The sequence below is a fragment of the Denticeps clupeoides genome, chromosome 18 (genome assembly GCF_900700375.1).
Source record: "Denticeps clupeoides chromosome 18, fDenClu1.1, whole genome shotgun sequence".
Taxonomy (NCBI): domain Eukaryota; kingdom Metazoa; phylum Chordata; class Actinopteri; order Clupeiformes; family Denticipitidae; genus Denticeps; species Denticeps clupeoides.
In genome coordinates this window covers 9,741,424-9,764,586 of record NC_041724.1, presented here as the reverse complement: position 1 = coordinate 9,764,586, position 23,163 = coordinate 9,741,424, and the positions used below count along the sequence as shown (strand labels likewise).

The window sequence follows — 23,163 nt, the reverse complement described above, 5'->3', positions numbered from 1 at the left end:
TAATGCAGAATTAGCATATAAAGATAAATATGTCTGTTGTCTGGTCCCACGTGTTTTCAGCGATGTGATTTCTACTTTTTTTGTTCTTTTGTGGTGGTTTGTAGGTGTTTCACGGCTGCATGTTCAAACACGTTCCTTAGACCACGAGTAGTTTGAATAATACTTTTCGTACGATCTATCTCGAGACTGAATTGCTTGACTATGTTCAACTGCAGAACAGATTCGTTCAAATCCGAGAACTGCTCCTCCTCGCGTAGTAATGACGTCACGACCACGCCCCTGCCTGCAGCAGCGGCTGCTCCCATTTCCAGTGTTTTAACAGGAATTTGAGCTGTCTACGTTTTGACCATTTTATATAACTGAATGCGTATTTAACTTCAGAATCCACATATTTTTATTCGTTTTTCAAATTAATTTAGTAAAAAGTGCTTTATAATTTAAATATCTGTGTTTTAATTTCAAAGTGTTGTTATGGTTGAGAACCCTCAAAATCCTTTTCTTTCGACTTTCAATTCGGTACTGCTATACTGTCACATGAACTACCATTTGTACTTAAAAAAAAAAAAAAAAAAAACTATAAATCTACTGCGCAAGCGCTCTGGTTTTCTCGCTCCGTGCGAGTCCTCTCCACCTCATCCCGCCCTCGCCCCACCTCTCATGAATATGTTGCCAGGTGTCCATTATTCTTCCTGCAGAAATGTGCTGCTTTGAACTTTTTGTAGAGGTTGAACTAACACAAATTCTATCTATGAATAGCCATAAAAAGAACGTCAATAATAATATGATTGTGTGTGTTATACTCGTTAACATATAAGCAAATACTCTAATCAAGGTCCAATCTTTTTTATATAAAATATATACAAAAATGTTTGGGTGTAATGATTTTCAATTTATTTATTGTGTCGGTCTAGAATGTTGTTCCCCCTGCTGCCGTCGGGGAATATCTTAATTGGCAGCTTGGAAAGCTGTACTACCAATATCTGGCAACCCTGTCTCCCAGTTAAGAAGAAGCCCTTAATCACCTCGAGACGGTCGGTCGGCGGAGCGACAAGATGGCGGAGTGAGTGGGCTGCTCATCGGCTGGGGAAGAAAGAGAGCAAGCAAATAGTAGAAAGACAAAGGATAATAATATAAAACACGCCAAGGTTGAGGCTTTCCAACGGACACTCGACACACCTGAAAGGGAGAACGTGGTCCCCGTCGCGGAGGCGCTTTTTAGAGGAAAAGTCGTCGAGTAGCTCCGTGTCCTTTCTGCTCTCTCGCGCTACCGAGGTTAGCTTAGCAGGTAACTGCTAAGTGCCTCGGAACCGTGGACTGGCGAAGACCACTCCGTTCGGCGTTTAATATGTCGCTGTGAAAAGGACCCCCGGGCCTTTAAAGAAACTTGCTGGATTTAAATGACGTTTGTGTCGGCTACAGAAGAGGCGTAAGTCCGACCAGCCGGCCGATTCTTTTCCGTCATTCCGAGCGATCGTTGGCGGCGACCGAGGACTTGATGTCCTGCTAAGGGGAAGAGCCAGAGGGAAGCATCGGTTCGTCCCAGACCTTTCGTGCTTTTAAAGAGCGGTCATTGGCATAACGCGTGAAAAAAAAAATTCGGGGGGGACATGGCGAGCAGCAGCGGCTCTAAAGCAGAGTTCATAGTCGGTGGGAAATACAAGCTGGTCCGGAAAATCGGTTCTGGATCATTCGGCGACATTTATCTGGCGATCAATATAACAAATGGAGAGGTGAGTTGTTTTTTTGTTTGTTCTAACGCTTAATTCTTCACTTTCATGTTCGTGTTCTCACCAGTACAGTCGTCTGTTCTTAGTCAGATAACCTTAATACTTCTACGTTCTCATCAGCCCTGTGATATTCGCACGTTCGGATTTAAGTGTCTGCGTTAAAAAATGTCCTGTTTGTAAGTGACTATTGAGGTTCTAACGTGGCTGCAAGAAAATGGATTTGTCGTATTTCTTTTGTAGGAGGTAGCGGTAAAGTTGGAGTCTCAGAAAGCCAGACACCCTCAACTTTTGTATGAAAGCAAATTGTACAAAATCCTTCAAGGTGGAGTCGGCATCCCGCACATCAGGTAAGGCCGCATTTCTGTCCGTGCGCCAGGTACGTAATTCAGGAAGTTAGCATCGCCGGGGCTGGGCCTTGTAAGGGGGAACCGGGCCTTATAAAGTAGTTTTTGTTCTTTCAAGGTCACATTAAAACGCCACCGTATGTCGGACTTTCTAGGCTGTCACGTATTTTTTTTTTACGCCGAGCGTTGCCCCAAGCCTTCGGCGCGTTTCTACACGCCAATCTTATTGTTCGGGCGTGCCGATAAACGCATCGGGCCAAACGCAAGTAACAGGAAAAACACGACAAGCGCAATCGATTGTGCATTTATGGCCAGAACGTGGACGTCTTGTTTGTTAGATTAGCGCCGGAGTTGGAAATGGCCGCTCCTCTTTTGTTGTGTTTGCTCCAACATGTCCTCCTGCTCGCTTAGAAAATGGCGGCTCTGTGCTGCGAAAACAACTTTGTGGGTTTTTATTTCACACAGCCTGTCCGCGCGGTCGAAGCCCGCGTTTTGTGCGAATTGTCCTCGCGAGAAGTGTCCGTGTCGTTTTCTGCAGGGGTTTTGATTCCAAACGCTGGATTGTCTGTCGTTTATGCGACCAATAAAGACGCTTTAATTTTAGTTGCATGTCGTTCTTGGGCGTTTTGAATGAAAAGTATTTAATATTCGTTATTGTTATTATTTTTATTCAGTAAATCGTTATGGTCCGTTTCTATGTCTATATTCTTTTGACTATGAATAAGTAAATTATCAATTCTAGGGGGAAACTAGGGAAAGCAATCTTTCGAATGCTTTAATGTAATAAATGTATTTTATTACATACAATTTCCAATGTACTGGACAAGTAATATGTTGAGTTGTCAGAATTTTTAATCTATATCTGAAGATTACATTTGGTGGAAAACTGTGCATGTCCCCAGCCAGATGTTTCAATTAAAATGTGTGTCCCTACTAACTAAATGACTGGGTGCGGGCGGTAGACTTAATGTAAATTCTGAATAGTTTTATTACTGTTAGGGCTACTGTGGCCATGTGAGTACTCCAGTGAGGGTATGTGGGTATGCTGACCACCACCCTGAACCTCAAACTCCGCTTCTTTTTCTGTTTTTTTTTTTTTTTTTTTTTTTTTTTTTTTTTTTTTTTTCTGAAATGCATATTTGTATGTGCACCCCAAGGGTATCTTGAGGCCTTGATCTTAGCTGGTCTCTTGGCAGACCAGTATGGGCTTATTCCTTTCACCTTTTAAGTTTGCCCATCTATTCTTTTTAGATTTATAAACATCAGCTGTATGAATTTGAGAATAATTTCTCAATTCCCCTCCAGTAGTGCAATTTGCAGCATTTATCCAGAGCCACTTACAATCAGTAGTTAAAGGGACAGTACCCCTGGAGTAAGTAAGGTCCTATGAAATCATTTTTTTTTTTTCCCCTTTCCCCCTCCATTTTAATTCTTCCGAATTCCACATTTTCTGTTATAAAGGTATTTATTCATCTAAAAACTGATTGTGGAGGGAAGCAAATGCTATATGACATCACATTTAATCACTGTTTAACAAAGTGCTTGAAACCGTTTACATGTGCATTTCATACAAAGAACTGTTTCAGGACAAAGCACTGTTTGCATTGGTGTGTGCGAAGGTCCCGCCTCAACAGGAAACTCATGTTGTGGGCAGCAGCAGCCAGAAACGTGAATAATCTGCAATTCCGCGCTTTACAATGAATTCCATTTTCACGTTGCGAAAATCATAGGACCCTAGTTAATCTTGTCCAGGGACACACTGGTGGTAAGTGTGGTTTGAACCTGGGTGTCTTCTGGCTCATATGCAGGTGTTACCCACCAGCCCACTGTCACCCTTGTTCCAGACTTTCATTCCTGTTAACTGAAACATGTGAGCATGAGTAACAGCGGTGGAAATGGGTCTTCAGAACTTGTTTTGTGGCTGAGTAGAACCTCTTTTTGGTGGAACCTGTTAAACATGCTCTTCCTATAGCAACGTGGCTGAACAAAGATGGAAGCAGTGTGTTCTTTAAAAAAAAAAAATGATTTGTTCCCACTACAATGTAGTATATGTGACTAAGTGCTGTGAAGATACAGATGTGTAAAGATTATTAGCATACAATGGTAAATATTCACAAATCCTTAAACAGGTGTTTGTCCTCGGTTCCTGGTCCTTTCCTTATTTAGTTTAAAAGCTTTGAAACATTTTTCTGCTGGCCCCTTTTAAGAAGACATGAATTCTACTCTTAGAGGCCTGAGGCTTCCCTGTAGCTGGCAACATTTGAACACAAATTATTTTGCCACCTGCAGAATTTGCTGCTTTGTGACAAACTGGTTTTAGGAATAAAATTAGTGGGCTGGTGAGAGTCTGGCTACAAATACAACACATTCTCACAAGCTTTACTGAGATACCCCTGTCACCCACATTCATATCCTCAACACTTTAAACTTTTCAGTGTGCTCATTAGTGTTCAATTGAGTTTTATTAGGTTACGTAGTCAGCATGTTTAGCTTGTTTAGCAGTAGATTTGGTGAGGTACAAGATCATGGATATTTAGAAACTTTTTGTCAGCTTGACCGTCAGTCCTAATGAATTTTCTTTTTACATTTGTTCCTTTCCTAAAGCAAACCTATTTGGGTATCTGCTAGACATGGATCCTATTGTTGCTACCTGACACTTGACTGCACCCCCATTAGACTTGAGTTACCTAAAGACCTAATCTAACCAGGGTACAACTGGGCTCTCTAATAATTGTCAGTAAAATGTTAAAGTGGATGTTGAGTTTTGTACTAAACTGGCCAAGCATACTAATGACATTATTTTTGATGGGGTTTCTCACTATACATACTTATATACATTCACTTATGTCTGAAGGTGTGTAGGTGTGCCGTCACAGTTAAGGGATCAGTGTTTGTAGGTTCAAAGTGCACTACCCTCGTGCCATAACTGCAGTTGTGAAATGATCAATGGCACCACTGATCTTTTAGAAGCTCCAGGAAGAGGAGGCCTGTTGCTAGTGCCCCCCACCCTCAACAATACAGCTGGCTGACTGGTATAGTCCTGTGCACAGTGGTTGCTTGGTAACAGTTCTGGCTGTTGGTGGTTATGAGACATGTGGTGGTGATGGGGCTGATGGGTGGTATCCTGAAAGCTGAAACCTCTCTTTTAGTGTTGAATAAGCCCCTCTTTCCAATCCTTCCTCTGCAGCATGTGAAACCTATGAGTTGTCCTATACAGGATTGCTGAAAATGTTGCTAATGATATGAAGGTACATAACACATATAAAAGCATGCATTTAGTTTGGATAGGGGTGTAAAGTAAACCATTTATTTTATTGTGAACCTTTGTGAAATATTTTCATAGTTAGTGACATTGTTCTGAGTAATTATAAACTGTTCTACTGAATTTCATCCCTGCTCTGGCTTTGTGTACTGTTACATTTTAAATGGCAAGACCGCAGCTTTACACACTTTACACACGCAGCTTTACAAAATGAGAAACTTGTTTCATTTTTGTTAAACTAATGTGTTAAGCCCACTGCTTCTTTCTTGCATTTTGTGAAGTTCTAAACTGTGGTAATTGTTTAAATGCACAACTGAGTAGCTATGGAACATGACTGGCTGTATGAATGTGGATGGTTTACTCTGGAGGTCACTTTTAGTGTAGTTTCATGTTAAATCTGAAATGCTGTGTCCTGTTATTTTAGTACAGAACAAAGACTAAAAAAACGTGTTTTGTTTTTTAGGTGGTACGGCCAGGAAAAAGACTACAATGTCCTAGTGATGGACCTTCTTGGGCCAAGTCTGGAAGATCTCTTCAACTTTTGCTCCCGCAGGTTCACAATGAAAACTGTACTCATGTTGGCAGATCAGGTAACTATCTTGGTAACCCCCTGCTACGCCTACTGGTTGGAGTTTATATCCGTTTATTAGTATTGACTGACTTAATTTTCTCCATTTAGATGATCAGCAGAATTGAATATGTGCACACAAAAAACTTCATCCACAGAGATATCAAGCCAGATAACTTTTTAATGGGTATCGGGCGTCACTGTAATAAGGTAAGTGCATAGAATTTTTTTTTTTTCCTTGTCAAGGGACCTAGAGCATTAAGTCTTTAATGTGCTACACCAAACAAATGGGTTCCTTTTGGTTTAGTGTTCATTCCCTGTGCGCCCCTCCCAAGACTAGAAAGCCCCTAAGATATTTCTTCACAACTGACGTAAACTGATTTTAATCACTAACTAGACTAGATTTTTATATACTTTTCATATATAGGTCTTTGGAGTAAAGTGCATTTTCCAGCTGACTCAGCACGATACTGATTATCCTGAACTCATGCAGTGACTCCACATCAAAGACGGGCTAATACAGGCACCATTGAATAGCCAGCTTGCTGTCAGTGATGCTGATGTACTGTAGAAAGCACTCTGGCATTCTCAGGGAATGGAAGGGTCTCGTGGGAATAAGCAATAAGACTTGTGCATGATGTCATTTGATCTTTTTTTTTTTTTTTGTTTGTTTCCCCTCAGTGCTGATTCACTTTTGTCCTTACTGCTGCTTTGATTTAATTTGATTTATATTTGGTTTGTTTTTAGACTGTACTGGAAGTTGCCTGAATTTCACATTTTTGTTTGTAACTCATTATTTGGAGCCCTTGCAGACAGGCAACATTTGGCAAAGTAAAAGCAGGATGCACATTAAACACTGACACCAGTTGCTGGTGGTCATGTGGTGGGTCAGTCAGGTGTAGATCAGTGCTGTCTACCAGGTGATGTGTTTGGATCATAATCACCAAAGCCTGTATTACCGTTTTTGGCGGTTATGTCTATAATAAGTGTTTACCATTGTGTGTCTGTGTGAATGCCAGCCTCAAACTTTTAAATTGCCTACAGTCTCACTTTTTTTTAGTTTTCCTTTTTGTATAAACACACTAATGCAAGTGTCCCTCACCTCCATGGAAGCCTTGGCATCCGTTCCAGGAAGTCTCGAACAGGAAGTACATAATGGAAGAATTCCAATAAAAAAATAATGTTATAGCTTTTTCTAAAAATCTCCCCCATTGCCAAATAAAAGGTTTCTGCAATTTGCACTTTAAAGAAAATGCTTTTGTAAATAGGATGTTTGAACCTTGTACTCAGAAGAGGACCTGTGCTCATGGAAATTAAATTAAGCTATTTACATTGCATCTGCATCTTTTGTCCCATCCCCCTTTTGCATTTATTTTCTGCTTTTTAAAAGGACACATTTACAGCTCGTGATATTTATGACCAGAGTATTTGCAGAGTGAAGGGATATCTGTACATATCATGGTTCAGAATTTTCCCCCCCTAATCAGTCTCACTGATCAGTTATAAACTCCATACCATGATCAATTGCGCTGTATGCATTTTTTCAAGAAAGTGATTTAGGCTTCATAATATCCTATCAATTTATGGTACTAATTTGATTTATCGCCTAAATCATTGTCTTGTGTATTACTTATTATAAGTTAACTTTAAGTAAGACATTTGCCCTCCCTTCTTTTCAGGCTTGTATTGAAATCTTGTACATTTGGAGACCAGATTATCTCCATAGGCAGCAGTAGCATGGCAAGCACTCTGCTCCCCTCCCTCTGCCATTGCTTATTCCATGATGTGGGATAATGATACTAGTCATCATTCTAGACTAATTGCTTGTTGCATTGCTTTAGTATGTGCTGCTCTGTAGGGTCCCCCTAAATTCCAAATGATCCTAAAATACTTGGTTTTTGTTTTGGGGGTGCTGTTAGTTCACGCTCTGCCTTTTAATGCATGTATTTTATGTTTATTTTTTAGATACTCTTTACCTTTTTATTCAGTAGAGCTTTTTCCTGCCTTAATTCAGCCTTGCCTAATGCCCAGGTGTTCTTGCCTCTTCCTTACTGAAGTTGTTACTGCCTCATGGCCAGTTTATTGAAATATTGAAATCCATTCTTTTGATGACCCGGAACCGCAAGAATTGGGGTGATTGGGCTGAGTCGTGTGGCTTTCTCTTTTGCTTTATTTATTTCACTTTCAATTGACCTTTTTTATTTTTTCCTTTTTTTTTTTTTCTTTATTATTATTATTTTTTTTAAATGTAGCTCTTCATGCCTACATTTTACAATTGGTAGCAATTTATGTACCCATAGCCCCACGGTTTTTAACCCTAGTTGTGCCAGTGAAGTACAAAAATCAATTTTCACATGGCATCACTGGTGTTAAAATAAGCAGGTCAAGTCAAAAAAAGTAAATCAGGCTTGTTACAGTTGTGTATTTGAGATGTAAATGTAGGGTATGGGGGGGGGGTTGGGCAGCCATAAATAACATGTGCCCTGTGCCTATGGGGGTGGAGGAAAATAGGCGAAGGGTGGCTGCGTTTTTGAGCGCCTCCTCACCTTTTCCCTGGTGTAAAAGCTGGCTGAACCATGCTTTTGAAGGGAGAGGTCCTGCAACGGAGCAGAGTTCTCCTGTGTCCAGAGTTAGGTTGCTCTTTTAGCTGGTTGGACTGAAGGATGGCCTTAGGCTTTCTTCCCCCCTCCCTTCACCCCTTCCTAATTCTGCGCCGCCTCCTCCTCTCATTCTTTTTCTGAGCCTTGGTGTTGCCTGTCTGCGCTGGCCGTGTGAGGTTGTCAGCAGTACTGTTTGATGCATTGCCCTCCTCTATTGTTTGTTCAGTGTTTAGACTCTCCAGTGGGGAAGAGGAAAAGAAGCTTGGCTGTTAGTTCTTCTCAGGACCCATCTTTCTCAGGATTAAACCAGGTCTGAAACCACAACTGCCTCCTAATACTCCCCCAGACATTTCTTTTTGCTTTAAATTCCGGGTTTTCATTTTTGTTTTGCGTTCACCATTGATCAGTTTCCATTAACAATTTTTTTGGCATTAAACCAGACACACATGCTAAACCCAGTTAGAGGATAACTCTTGATCCAGATAGCAGGGATGGGTGTTGGGAGTATGAAGTACAATTTAAAAAGGTTTGGCTTTTTAGGAACTGAATATGAGTAAGGGCTCAGGTTGGCTGAATCGCATGATTCTCGGACACAAAACCAATGACATGCCAGATTTCGGGTGTTTATGATGTGCCTTGCGGTTTTAAGACCTGGAAGGAAACTTCCAAGGGCCTTTTGGACTCCAGTTCCTGGATAATAAACATCTAAAGAGCTGTGATGGTGATCCTTGGAGTTTTTCATTATCTGTGTTTGGTCATTTGTCTTTTGTGGACTCGTGCATCAAGAAAAAATATAAGCAGGCTTAATTTGAGCAGTATCAGAATTCCTTGTCATGTTCATTTTTTTTTTTATAATAATGTATGTACGTTACACAGTGTTGCCATTCTGTGTTCGTAACTTGTTACAATGGCCGCTGATGTCTTTTGTAACTAAAACACGCAGACCAGTTTTTAATGCCTAGATTTTATGATTTTAAAAGGGCCAGTTATCTAAAACCTATTATCTTCCTACTCTGTTTTAGCTTATAGAAAGAACCTATAAGCTTTGGGCATATTGACATTCTTTTTTTTGAGGCAGTTTTCATCAAAACATCACTATGTATAAAGAAACTGCGGCCTTTTGTACAAGTACATTTTTATTTTTGCAGTTTTTGTTACGTGTACATGGTTCTGGATCTTTATGGCCTCTGTAATATTGCATCCATTCTAAGCCCCATCTATGGGCAACTCTTGCGTTTGAAATTCATTGTTTGAATTCATGCAGGATGTGGGGACTCAGGAAACGTCTGCCGTTTAGACATGTGAATGGCTGCATCTGAGCTGAAAACAAACAGGCGGATTGCTTAGTCCATCTGCTTGGAGAGCCTTTTTCTGCAAAAAAAGTGATCTGCTGGCAGCAGTGATTCCCCTGGCTACCTGTTGAATTCGCTGTCTGTTGACTCTGTATTAAATGCTCACAGAGACAAAATGGCACAGAGCAGGATTCGGATCTCCAATAAGATGCTGAGGCCGGAGTGGATCTGGTCTGATCCAGCTGCCGGCTGCCAGCGAGAGCTGACGTCACTGTCTGCTGCTGGCCAGCTGCTACGATCGCAATAAGCAGGAGAGGGAGCTTGTTTGGGGGAAAGTTGGGGCCTGTAAAGCCAGAACTGGCTCAACCGGGTGGGTGGGGCTGTGCTGCGTATGTGTCCTGTTTTACGGGACCTTGCATACTGAACAGTTTTATACCTTTTATTTGTTTGTTTTGGTCTTTTAGTCTTGTTTTTGGTGATAAGGTTACTTGCTACCATGTGCTGGTTTTCTATTAACTGTGATCTAACATAGCTTATGAAACCCATTGAGTTACTAAACCATTTCACTGTGTACAAAGTCTAAGCTGCGGCTGTCATCAAATATTTCCCCTCCCAGATGCTTTGTCCCCATCCCAGACACTTTTAATGTGTAACTTATGTGCTTGATCTTTATGATTATGGTGGATTATATCGAAAAACAGACATAGACTTTCGGCAAGAACGTCTAATTGTTTTTGAAGCCACTAGCTACGCCCTTTTTTTTTTTTTTTTTTTTTGTGACCTTTGGTCCTAGTGGTCATGACCTATCTACATGGAATTCTTGGGTCTGTTTAATCTTGCTTCTAAATGGAAGTGCTCTCAAAACCCCCAGGATGCACTTGCCTGCACTCCCTTAAAAGACATTTGTACTCTCATTGTGAGGTTCAGTCTTGTGACTCTCTGATCTCTCGACCTGCTGGGGATTCCCTGAAGAGCTGGACTTATTTTGTTTTGTCCCTCCTTACTGTTATGTATCCATTTGAGCTTGAGGCAGAGACGAGTGTTTGTGACCCAGGATTGTGATCAGTAGTTGCCGCTATTTGTCAAGTTATAAACAGGAAGGCAAAAGGGCAGCTGAACCCCCTTTTTTTTTTTTTTTAATTATTTTTTTTTAACTTGTTTGCCTAGTTCAGCTCAGCTTTTAAAATATCAGGTTTTGTTCCCCTTTTCCTTCCTTTTTGCAGTTGTTCCTCATCGACTTTGGTCTGGCCAAAAAATACCGGGACAACCGGACGCGGCAGCACATACCCTACAGAGAAGACAAAAACCTCACAGGCACAGCTCGCTATGCCAGCATCAACGCACACTTGGGCATCGAGCAGAGGTAAGAGGTCGCTGTCACTATAGTTCAAATGAAGTCTGCAGTGTTTGGTTTTTCTCTCTCTATTATTATTATTATTATTATTATTCACTGCAGCTCTTTTAGGTGTCAGAATCTGGCCAGTTTGGACCAGTACTGATTAGTTTTATTTGGGTAATTGGGGTTTTGTAGAAGCCACAGTTTACGTTATGATCGGTTCCAAAAAGGGCTGAACAATTAAGGAAATATGGATTGGCGGTTTATCTGACTGTGTGATTGCAATTTACGCTACATTTCCCACAATCCCCTGCACACAACTGAGAGCTGTGTTGCAACGTGATTAACGCATGCGATTAACACCTGAAAATATCCAGTTAGTGGCTCTGCTGTGAGTAGAACACTATTTATTAATAATAAAGCTAAGATATTAGTCTTGTCTGCATTGACAAAATAAATATTTAACTGAACTGTACTGCTTGAGTGCTTAGATCATAAAGCACGATATTTAAGCATTTTCATGCTGTTCTGTTCGTGCATGGAATTACTCCCATATTTTAATTACCAATTGCCAGATGTAGCCTGTGCACAAAACACTGCAGCCTTTCATATAAAAGAAGTAATGTTTCTTTTTAGTAGCATAGCGCAAGGATGTTTGTTTGCATATGTTATAAGGTATCATTTAAACTTGGGACTCATCTGGTTTGTGAGCATTAGGGAAACTTATTTTAATGTTTTTGAGCCAAAGCATATTACATTTATATTACATTCAATGTTTACACTTTAAAAGGTCAGGGGACCTTTTAAAGTGGGTGTCGCACATAAATATTGGCTCAAGGAGAGGGTCTGCCTCCTGCAATGCCTGTTGAAAATTGTTGTCTGCAGGTTGTTTCCATGAATCAGCGGGTGTAAAACTGGAAGTATCGATACATGTCAATTGATATAGATGTGTTGTTTTTGGGGAACATTTCGATTGCTTTTTATTTTTAAACACAAAGGAAAATAGCACTTTTGATTGGTAGCATAAATTGATTAGTAAATCATTTCAATCTATTGCTGCAATTCAATGATTCTTGATCGCAAATAAAAATGACAAATTTACATATTTTGTGTGCGTGCTTACTTTTAAATGTAGACATGAAAGTTCCAGGAATCTCCTGCATTTTTATTACCCTCAAATTTAATAAGCTCTATTGCAAACATGAGTGTCCACATGAGACCGTAGCCTGTGCATCGCACAGCATGTGACTTGGTTTGCTGTGTACAGCTCGCAAAGAGTGAAATGACTGAGAACACCCCCAAGGGGGGCAGTGAAAGTCTTTGTTTTATGTTAATAAATCGCTGGTATTTTTGGCGTGTAACATCAGACATAATCAGATAAGTTTATTGGAAAAATATCATGCCGTGCCACTAATATATATATATATATGTGTGTGTGTGTGTGTGTGTGTGTGTGTGTGTGTGTGTGTGAAATGTATGTTGTAATTAGCTTATTCAAAAATGCATTGTTAACATTGCGAAATGATTTTTTCATTATGAATTGGCGTGATGTAAATAGTGTGACTTTCAAACGCTTAGAAATAACTGAGAATATGAAGCACTCAGTTATACTGTTTGTGACTTGTTTACCTCACTGTCTTGTGCTTTGTGGCTCGGGACACTGGGGATGACACCCCTAAATTGTCAGGAGCAAGCAGGCAGAATACACGTCATTAGGTTTGACTCCTTGAAGCAAACTGCAACACATGCCCTACAGAAAATCCTGCTTTCTAAACCCCGTTTGTGGTGCATCACTAATGACAGGTTTGCTGTATGTACTGTGACTTGTTGCCAACAGTCGCCGGGATGACATGGAGTCGCTAGGATACGTGTTGATGTACTTCAATAGAACCAGTCTGCCATGGCAGGGGCTGAAGGTAAGCCGAGCAGGAGTTCACATGCTCCCCAGTTCAGAATGGCTGTCCCTGTTTTTTTTTTTTTTTTTTTCTCCCTGATTTGTAGTGCTGGAATTTTTAATAGTATATCCTTTCAGCTCTTACATTTACATGGGAGCTAAAGCATTTGTATTTTAACTAGTTTACATGGTGTGAGCAATATTCAGTAGCTGAAAGGATGTGAACTAATAAATGACAAGTTATTAAATCTGATTTATATTATAACGCTCTGATCACTGCTGTTTTTATCCAATGCAAAATGACGTGCTGTGCCTTTAACACTGTGACTCTCTGTGCTCTCAGCTACAGAAGCCCCCTCTGTTTTAGAGGCAGCAGGGTTAAATTTGGATCACAATGGTGCTTCATCCTGCCCTAAAGTAATTAAATAAAACTGCAGTCCACCATCCACTGCCTTTTCCATTCAGATCTTTTTAGATATGTTATTTCCAGCAGCACAGCAGAGTGGCAAGCAATTTTATTGGAAAGAAAGCTTAAGTAAAGCATGTAAGTTCAAGTAAGGACTAAAAATTGGGAGGAGGTGGCAAATGATAAAGAAATCCAGGCCTTTACCATGCTGGGATTTGGGCAGGCTCAGCAGGTGCTGCTGTGAAAGGTGCCGTTAATCTCGTCTCAGCAGCTTTATTTCTGGAGCTCCAGTGTTAACGGCACACGCTGTGACCGAACGTTTTTTTAGCTGGAGCCAAACCATGGTGCACAACATTCTTCATTTCTCCCTCACATGTTCCACAGGCCGCCACAAAGAAACAGAAGTATGAGAAGATCAGTGAGAAAAAGATGTCCACCCCTGTTGAAGTGTTGTGTAAGGTAAGGGTCTAATGTCTGCGTGCGCTGATTAGCTCTGACTCATCCTGCAAATTGCTGCTGCAGAAAGTCGGAGTCATTCGGTTTCATGCTGCGCCCCTGGAACCACAGGAAGAATTGGCAAACTTAATTTGGTGGCTTAAATGCACCACTTGCTGGAACCTCGCTCAAGCTAAAAGGACTGCTGGTAGCACAGCAGAAAGGGGCAGCTATTCATGTCTTTATAATCCCAGCTGTAAATAGGAGCCGAATGCCTTTCAGCCAAAAATGGTGGCCGGGTCCAGCAAAGCGTGGGAGTGCGAGAGCACACTTCAGAACGCCTGCCGTGCGGCTTTAATCGAACACATCCTTTTTCCTTTTTGGGGTGGAAACTAGTCCGCGTTGCAACATTTTATACAGACTTTGGGGTTACTCTTCCCTCCAATGTGACTTGTGGAAACCACTCGGAACAGTGCACTTTTATTCTCATCGGAACAAGTTGGCTTTTGTTTCTGATTTAAGTTTTCTCTCTTAATAGTGAAAACGTGAAGTGATTGTCCTTGTGATACGCTGCAGCACAGCGTGACTGATTTGAGGCAGCAGGATAATAAGGTCGGGACACTGAAGTGTGATCGTTTTTATTGCCTTCGCAGGGTTTCCCAGCAGAGTTTGCCATGTACCTGAATTACTGTCGCGGCCTGCGTTTCGAGGAAGCGCCGGACTACATGTACTTGCGCCAGCTGTTCCGCATTCTCTTCAGGTGCTTGTCCCCACCCATCCGCCCTCGCCTGGCCACATAATCAACCCCCGAGTCAATTCATGCAGCATGGGAATGGAAGTAACTCACCTGTGCAGTTATTCAGAAGCCTCTTTTCTAATTCAATATGACAAGACCCTAAGGCGGACTGTGTTCTCTCTTCTTGCCCAAGACAAAGTTTGCATGTTAATTGAACTAATTATTTTTATTTATTTTACTTGTGGATGGTGTCAGCCTGTGAATTGATAGTTTGAACCTTACTTTGGAATCATTATTGAACAAAAACTCCTTTAGCTGCTTTTATTTTTTCACACAGGATTGCACACATTGATTATTTTTATGGACTGACGTGGACACATTCTATCCGCAAATCTCATATAGGATGGGCTGTTTGAATTTGTCTTTCTGTTTTGTGTCACCCAGGACTCTGAACCACCAGTACGACTACACATTTGACTGGACCATGCTGAAGCAGAAAGCAGCGCAGCAGGCGGCCTCCTCGGGGGGACAGGGGCAGCAGGCACAAACCCCCACAGGCAAGCAAACTGACAAACCCAAGAGTAACATGAAAGGTTAGTAGCAAACAGCCAAGCGACGTTTTGTGTGCAAAAATCGAGACACCAATTGCTGTCATTTTTTTGTGCAAAGTGGTTAAAAACAGAGCAAAAATAATTTGTTGATTTGGAACATCTACCCCCTAATATTGGTTTGAAAATAAAATGGTGTTAGTTCGAGGAGACACCCAAAAAAAAAAAAAAACCCAAAATTCAATTGGCCTGTCTTGCAAATGCAAAGACGTCCTTGGGAAATTTGACTACTAACTTTATATCCAAGTGTCTATTCTTCTCTGGGACAATGGGGTGATATCAACTTTCTTATGTGGATGTAATCAATCATAATGATCCCTCTGTCAATTAACCCCTTTCCAACCTGGGATACTCGATTGACTTGGCATTTTCTGGCAATTGTTCCTGGATCTAACACTCGCTAATCTACTTAACGGTTGAAATACTGTCACTGCTGTTGGACAGCAAATATATGAGTAAAACCCCTAACGCATTCACTAACATCTCGATTTCTTTTATTTAATAAATGTTTGATAGCCTTGGATAGCTTTGAGCAAGTGCCTGTTGTGCTCATGGTCATGTAAGGGATTGTAATGGATATTCTCTTGTGAATATTTCTGGTCCATTGTCGTCCCTGCTGCATTTCCTCTGTGTCCTTGTTGATGTAATGACGAGCCCTTATGGTGGGCAAATTATTATTATTATTATTTTTTTTTTTAAATCCCTCTTTTCCTGCTGGTTTGGAGGAAAAATCAAATTGAAGCGCACCCCCTCCCGCCTCACCCTCGCCATTACTGCTTAGCTCACACTACATGATTGTGGTGAACAAGTGCTATGAGGGCCTGGCTATAAATAAGGTCTGGCGATGACGTGGAACGGTCCTCTAATCCATTGTGTACGCTGAGTGCACTGCTTCTCCCTGCACAAGCGCTCGCCGCATCACGCAAGCTTTTTACTGTGGACGTGTGCACAGGGCGCTTTCAAACGGTCTCCTCCCTCAACCAAGCTGCCTGTGTGATTTTTCCCAGTGACCCGATTGTGATGGCGGTCCTGAGCACCCACCAGCCAGAAGTTGAGTGGCAAATCTCTGGAGTATTGGAGCTTGAAAAGTGGGGTTGGGTTTTTTTATTTTTTCCCCCTCCTCTGCGATTTGATTGGCCAGTTTCTTGGATACCAGTTGAGCTTGGCAGTTCTGTTAGCCCCATAACAATGGAGGCATTGTTGATGTGAGATTCAACTCCAACCCCCCCCAATCTTCTGTGTTGCATTAGTTGCTGAGCATTAAAATATATTTGCTTTTTCATTTAGCTTTTGTCAGCAGTTTTCAGACCTCAGTAGGATTTAATTAATTTTAGAGAAATGTCGTCAACACACCTCCATACTCGCTTATTGTGAACTCCAGCCCAACTTTCTTTGGGCATGTAGTGCTTGTTTGTGGCCAGTTTTCAGGAGTTTTTGCCATATCATGGGTAAATTATCGTCATCGTGCTGTACGTTTCTGCCTTGAATACTGCTAACGGCAGGTTGCTAAATTGGCTGCTAAAAATAGAAGTAAAGAGAATAGATTTGTGGTCTTGTGCCAGGGCCGCCGTGTCATCTGGACTGTTCAGTCACTCGAGGTCTGGCTACGTCAGTCCTGTCGTGAACGCAGCATGAACACTGGTTGATCGGAAGTAGTGGTCAGGTAGCAGCTCTGTTGCGCTCCCACTCGTATTTTTCTTTTTTTTCTTTTTTTTTTTTTCCCTAAAAAAAATATTCTTTTGAATATTTCCTCATTCTGAAAGTGCAGGCGGCTGTCGTTGACACACAGCACATCTTTTTGTTTGGCCTCTTGATGTTGGGATATCGCACAGCCTTAAGGTTAAGGTGACCTCCCAGTCTCATCCTGTATTTGTATGTGGTGTGTTTGTGCACGTTGCATGTCTCGTAAAAAAAATGTCTTAATTTGTATTTGTGTGGCTTGCATGTCTTCCAGACTGTGCTCGACGGCACATTCAACTTCCTCTTAGGTGCTTTGCAGCCAAAGATACCAGCTCCACTGCAGAGCTGGACCGATGACTCTGCACTTTTTCTCCAAACGCAGAGCCGTTCTGGTGGAGGAGGGTGGGGGATTGGCCTCAGCGCTAACAGAAACTATTTACTTTGTGATCACTCCACTCACCTCTCCTGTCTTGTTTTTTTTTTTTTTTTTTTTTCTTTTCTTTTCTCTTTTCCCCCCTCTTTTTGTTTTTGTTCTGTTACAGGTTTCTAAGCATTAAGGCGTTGTGAAGCAGAGCTGAGCTGAATGGTCATAGCAGGATTTGCCTTCCAGTCACACCCCGGCATCTAGGATCAAATTCACCAGAACCTGCCAGGCATTGTGGGCATCCCAATTTCCTGTTAAAAAGAACTTTTTTTTGTTCTATATACTATATATGTAATCGGTAATATATAGATAAGATGCTCTGCATATGTCTATATATTGGTATGTATATACTATATCTACACAGAGTAGGCTTGGTATGGAGCTCGAAGCAGTTTGAAGCTGTAACCTTTTCAGTTGTCCTGTCCCTGAAGACACTCCCCCCCCCCCACCTCTTTTCTGTTCTCTTTCAAAAACTAAAAAACAAATTTGGTTGGTTGGTCGGCTCACTGAGAATGTTATTGTGCACATGCCAATGTTTCCTCGGTTCCCTCCTCCTGCTGGGGGTGGGCCGGCACCGTGCCCATCTGCTTGTTGCCCATCACCCATCACAGCAACTGTGTCCCCCCCCCCCCCCCCCCCCCCCCCCCCCCCCATGTCTGTGGTCGCCGAATGTGGAATGGCCCAGATAGACACTGCTCTCAAAAATTGACATTTTTCTTTTCTTTTGTTTGTTTTTTTTTTTGTTTGTTTTTTTTTATTTGTTTTTTTTACTACCCCCCCCTGTTCATTCACAATTAAAGTGCAAAAACTACAACTGAATAATTGCTCTAAATCCTGGGTATTGCTAAGCAAAACACTTGTTCCTTTTTTCCATTTAAAAAGTCAAGATTTTGCCTGCTGATATGTGCTAGAAGAGCTTCTAATGTGAAGATAAAAAATATAATTCTAGTGACTACTAGGTTTCTTCTTAGAACGCTGCATTAACTCTGTTGTACTTTGGTATTTTGAAATCGAAAAAAAAAAAATAAAAACAAGTCAGTCAACTCTACAGGCATATTCTTTATGAATTAGGCACCTCTGGACTTAACATGTATGGAGACTGCTTAGATGGGGAAGCCAACTTTCTTTTTCTGTTAAAGCTTAACTGCTCATTCATGTGCTATGATGGATTTTTTTTGAAGGTTAAAAAAAAACAAACAAATAAACTCAGTCTTACCTGTTCCCATAATTAATTTTTCTATACATAGATGTATTTTTTGGGGGGGGATTTTTAATTTTTTTTCCCTCTGTTCTGCTTTCTTTCATTTTATCTTATTTTACTTTCCCTGTTTTGAATAGATCAAATGGGGAGATGTTTTTGGAATTTTTTTTTTTTCTTCTCCTGTGGTGAAGCAGATTCTTTTGTAAAATTTCTCTGGGATTTTATTTCTTTCTGCTGAATTTTTCTGCTGCTTTTTAGAGTAGCATTCTCTCTTGGACTTTTTTTTTTTTTTTTTTTTAATGCAACACACATGGAGCGTTTCTTTTCTATATATTTTGGTGGTCTTTGAAAATCAAGACCAGTTTGAGTTTTGTTCAGCCTTGAATCACTGCACAGTAGTAAGGTGGCTGTCTTCTCTTCCCCCTTTCCAACCCAGCTTAAAGACATTTTATTGCTGGATATTCTTTAAAAGTGTAATTTATTCCCTTTTAGCATGTCAGAATAAATTAAAAATGACTTCTCAGAACCACTGGCCTAGTCTCTAATTTGAAGATAAACACAGATCTTAGGTTGAAATACCTAAATGACTTATTCTTTGCATTTGTTCCTGTTCACACACATTTAATTACCACACAACCCAGTTATTGTTCAAGCCTTTTTTTTTCTTTCAAGACTAGACAAATGTAGACTTACACAGATGGGGAGGGAAAGACGTTGCTTGGATCCAAAAATGTTACCTGTTCAAAAGGTTTTCATTATAGTTGAGATGAAGTGGGTGGGGTTTTGAAATTGTCTCAAAGTATTGCTGTAATTCAGACAAGCAGTTACTGTACAATGATATTGTGGGGGTGGTGGGTAGTTGTAGGTGATTTGTGGTGTTTTAAACTTTCCAGGATTTCTATCTGTAAATATTAAAAATGGCTTCAAATGGCTGTTTGTGGAACGTGATTTTGATTGCAACTCAACACATACAATTTTCAGGGCACAGATACATTTTATTTATTATAAATTTACATCAATTAGTGGCTGCTGCCTACTGCATATAATTATAACCATAAATCATAGACCTACATGCTTGAGCTTTTTTTTTTTTTTTAAATATAGCTTGATTTACACTTTGCTAATAGTACAAGTGTTGCAGGTTCAAACCCTGTTTTTACCTGGCAGGACTCCCAGCCCTGAGGTGCTTTCTTCCCTACATCAGTGGTTGAGGTAGACCCTGTTCCAGGACTATGTTCAAGCCCCACCTACCTGCAGAAAGAACAAGTGACCCTTCCTTGGGCTCAGGCTGAGGACCTTATGTTGGGGTCAGGTTGTCTGCAGATTGGCATGGAGTTTGAATGAGTAGAGGGCCTGTTCTGCATGGAGATCGGACAAAAGCTTGTGGGGTCAGAGGTCATCTCTTCATTTACTGTGAGCTCAGCAGCACATGCGATGGACAGCTGGCCAACAGTAAAGCCCAGAGACAGCTGATCAGTGGGTGGACGTGGCGCTTCTGTCCCACCGCCCTACTCCGCGCCGCAAATAGTTTAGATTACGCGGCGTTGATGACGTCACGTCGGGCGTGTTCTTCTGAGCCTGTAAGACTTGCAAGTCTGACCAGAGTTGCCACTCTTGCACGATTGTCTGCTTTGGCGTTGACGTTAAACGACATACTCAAAAAAAAAACAAAAAAAACTTTTGGCTGTGTGGCGCGGTCTGCAGCACGAACATGGGCACAGACCTCAACGCCACATCCTCGGAGGAGAGGAGTCCCATGATTAGCCTTCGGGACCCTAGTTTGATTTTCTCTGGAGTGTGATATGTATTCATAAACTTAGCTCACTCACTAACTACATCGACGTATTGCATATTTATTAGGTTGTAATGAAAATATATATAATTACAATTTAATTGTTTTGCTTGTCTTAGTGTGCTGCATAAAATGAGGTCTTTGTCACCCCGAACTTACTTCGAAATCTCCTTAACTATGAGTTATAAACGTTTAAACCCCGGTGCGTGTTCAATAATCTGCCCGGATATATTCAGATCTGCTCTTGGACTCGACGGAGCGGAAGTGCTAAAATCTCACGAGAGTTGCGCAAATCTCGTCGCGCCCGAGGGGAAGCTTTTCCCTAAACCCGTCTTCTGAAGGCAGACAGCGAAGATTCTACACCATACATTCAAACCGCGTTCATGGTTTTCCAACATTCACAATGAAATAAAGCCTAAATAAGTACAACCCCATGTAAGTTTAATTCTTCGGCTCCATGGGATCCTTCCGTGGTTTTGCGTTGCTATGGCGATTCAGCGCCAACCAATTGTTGGCCTAGTTTTATTTCCACGTGACTCGATGCGGAAGTGAAAATGAGTCACAGTTCTCGTCATGCATCGTTTCTGGGAAGGTACGGTTTTCCACTGATCCATGGAAAGAAGGGGAAAATAGATCTATAATTTCACCGATGTCTTTCCACAGCAACTTTTTATATGTATAACAGACCCTCCAGATTAAAACTGCCAAGATAATCCTCCTTAAATAATGCATTGGCCTGGCCATACAGCATAAGGGAGATTGGGTTGCGTGAGTGGTTATTACATTCAGCCTGAGGATCATGTAACTACCATTTCACGCTGGCGATACTCCATGTGCAGGCGCCCTTAATGGCATTTCATACCTTGCTTCCTAAAACCCTTCTGTGTTGGTGTGAATCCGGACTAAATATGCTCCAGAATCAAACCTTGGTTGCAGGTCAAAGCAGTTTTAAAATAATGTGTAATTTACTGTCTCAGATACCCAAATGATGGTCAGCTCCATGGTGCGGTTTGTCGTCCAATGTGTCACCAGTGAATTTGTGATTCGCTGTACCCTATGTGTCATGGTGTGTCATACCGTGGTTTTATTGATTTATTAAATACAACAATGACTGTGTTATGCAGCAGCTTTTTGGACATTACTCTTGCCAGTAGGAAGAATAAATATGTGGCTGCTTGATAATGTAAGGCCTGATTCTGCCTGCTGGGCCCAGCGGAGGCTGCCGTTTGGTGTGGTGTTATGCTGCAGTCGGTCACCCAATACTCACAAGCAACACACAATACCCCCCTCCGTCCGAGCCCACGTGCGATGGCGTGGAGCGCTACAGAGATTCTCTCTCACGGTTTTAAACCGCCTCGGTTCCCTTTTAAGACACGTCTGTGAGCGACTGGGCTTCACTGAACAAATTCAGACACGCCCAAGGTAGGGCGTGTTGCTCACTGTTTAATCTGCAGGTAAGGAAGTGTTCCCCGTCACCCCAGGCCTTGCACACCGCGCCCCACCCTTCCCAAGTCCATGAGAAATGCATGAGCTGTGCCATTTTCAACAGGATCTCTGTGTGCCTGTTTAACAGTCTTTCTCTGAAATCAAATCATTTTGTTGTAAATGTTAAGCCTTTAGTTTGTGACAATAGCTTTAATTGTACATGGGGAGTTACAGGCATGCAGTTCACAGATCTCTTCTGAATCAGTTTGATCGAATGTCTACCATTACATTTGAAACGGAAGAGCTGGTTTCAGGCAGAATATGTTTGGAAAATGACACACAGCCAGTCTGGTTGCATGTCAGAGCTTTTTTTTTTTTTTTTTTTAATTTTTTGCGGATCATTGATTTTTTTTCTGGCTATTATTAGGTAACTTGCCCCTGATCCAGAAGACCACAAAGACAGGATCAACCATTTCCTGCCGGTGTCCCCCCGAGTAATACGAATAACCCCGAATGCCTTTCCCCGTAACTACTGATTGTAAGTCGCTGTAGATAAGGCCGTCTGATTAATGCCAAAAATGTAAATTACTAGCTACTTAATATTAATAGGACGGAGTGACTGGCTCATTGTGCTCCAACTTTACAGATCTGATAAGGTACTTTGGAGCATGGAATTGCCTCTTGTGTTTGTCACCCTGCTCTGCATACACACAGGGACCATTTCCTTGATGTTTTCCTGCCAGTCAGTTGTTACTTCAAAGGGATAGAAAACCAACGCTGGAAGATCCCAGTGGGCGCCTGCCGAGGTGAAACGTGACAGGAAGCTGAGCGCTGAGTTATGGGTCTCATGTTCTGACCCTCCCCCACCCAGCCAGCCACGGCTTTGCGGAACGGGATTCCATGCTCATACACTCGACGTTTCGTGGGAGCTCCCAGGTGACCTTGCGGCGACCGTGCGGCACAGGACCGGCAGGCCGGTGGCACTACGGCCACTCTCGTGTTCCCACTGCTGCTTATGGAGCTCTACTACAGAGTTCGGTTGCACATTTTGTGCCTGGAATTCTAATTTCCTTGCTTTTCACTCAGGCTTATTGTTACTGTTACTACTACTACTACTATGTTTAAATGTTGTTCACTTTATAGGGTTTCTGTGAATGTGAACAGCCACCCACTAAGTAATCTCTGATATTTTGCACATATTCTCCCCATCTTCAGGGCAAAGTAATTTCTTAGCTCCGTTAACCCCGGTATTTTTTGGATAATTTTTTTCTGTGACAGATTTCATTAGCTGCTAACCAGAGAATAATCGTGGGCTTTAAGTGAGGTTTTCAGAGCCCAGCTAGGCCTGTGTTCTCCTCTAGACCCATGTGCGTATATATTCGGTGACATGAGGGGCGCTGCTACCATATATGAGAAGAAACATGCAAAGGCCG

At 41.6% G+C, this 23,163-nt stretch overlaps 1 protein-coding gene across 4 annotated transcripts; it reads left to right on the top strand.

The window, feature by feature from the left end:
* Positions 1-1,013: 1,013 nt before the first annotated feature.
* csnk1a1 (casein kinase 1, alpha 1) lies at positions 1,014-19,445 on the top strand. 4 transcript variants are annotated; one of them, XM_028959838.1, is made up of 11 exons: positions 1,015-1,730; positions 1,968-2,074; positions 5,797-5,923; positions 6,013-6,111; positions 8,728-8,811; positions 11,017-11,156; positions 12,967-13,045; positions 13,814-13,888; positions 14,518-14,624; positions 15,045-15,157; positions 17,431-19,445. In XM_028959838.1, exons 1-11 carry the CDS (start codon positions 1,608-1,610, stop codon positions 17,436-17,438), a joined length of 1,062 nt encoding a protein of 353 aa, XP_028815671.1. In that variant the 5' UTR covers positions 1,015-1,607; the 3' UTR covers positions 17,439-19,445. The 4 variants fall into 4 exon arrangements, with proteins under 4 accessions (XP_028815670.1, XP_028815671.1, XP_028815669.1 ...); XM_028959836.1 differs by having other exon boundaries at positions 15,045-15,193; XM_028959837.1 differs by lacking the exon at positions 17,431-19,445 and having other exon boundaries at positions 1,014-1,730; positions 15,045-15,198.
* Positions 19,446-23,163: the final 3,718 nt, after the last annotated feature.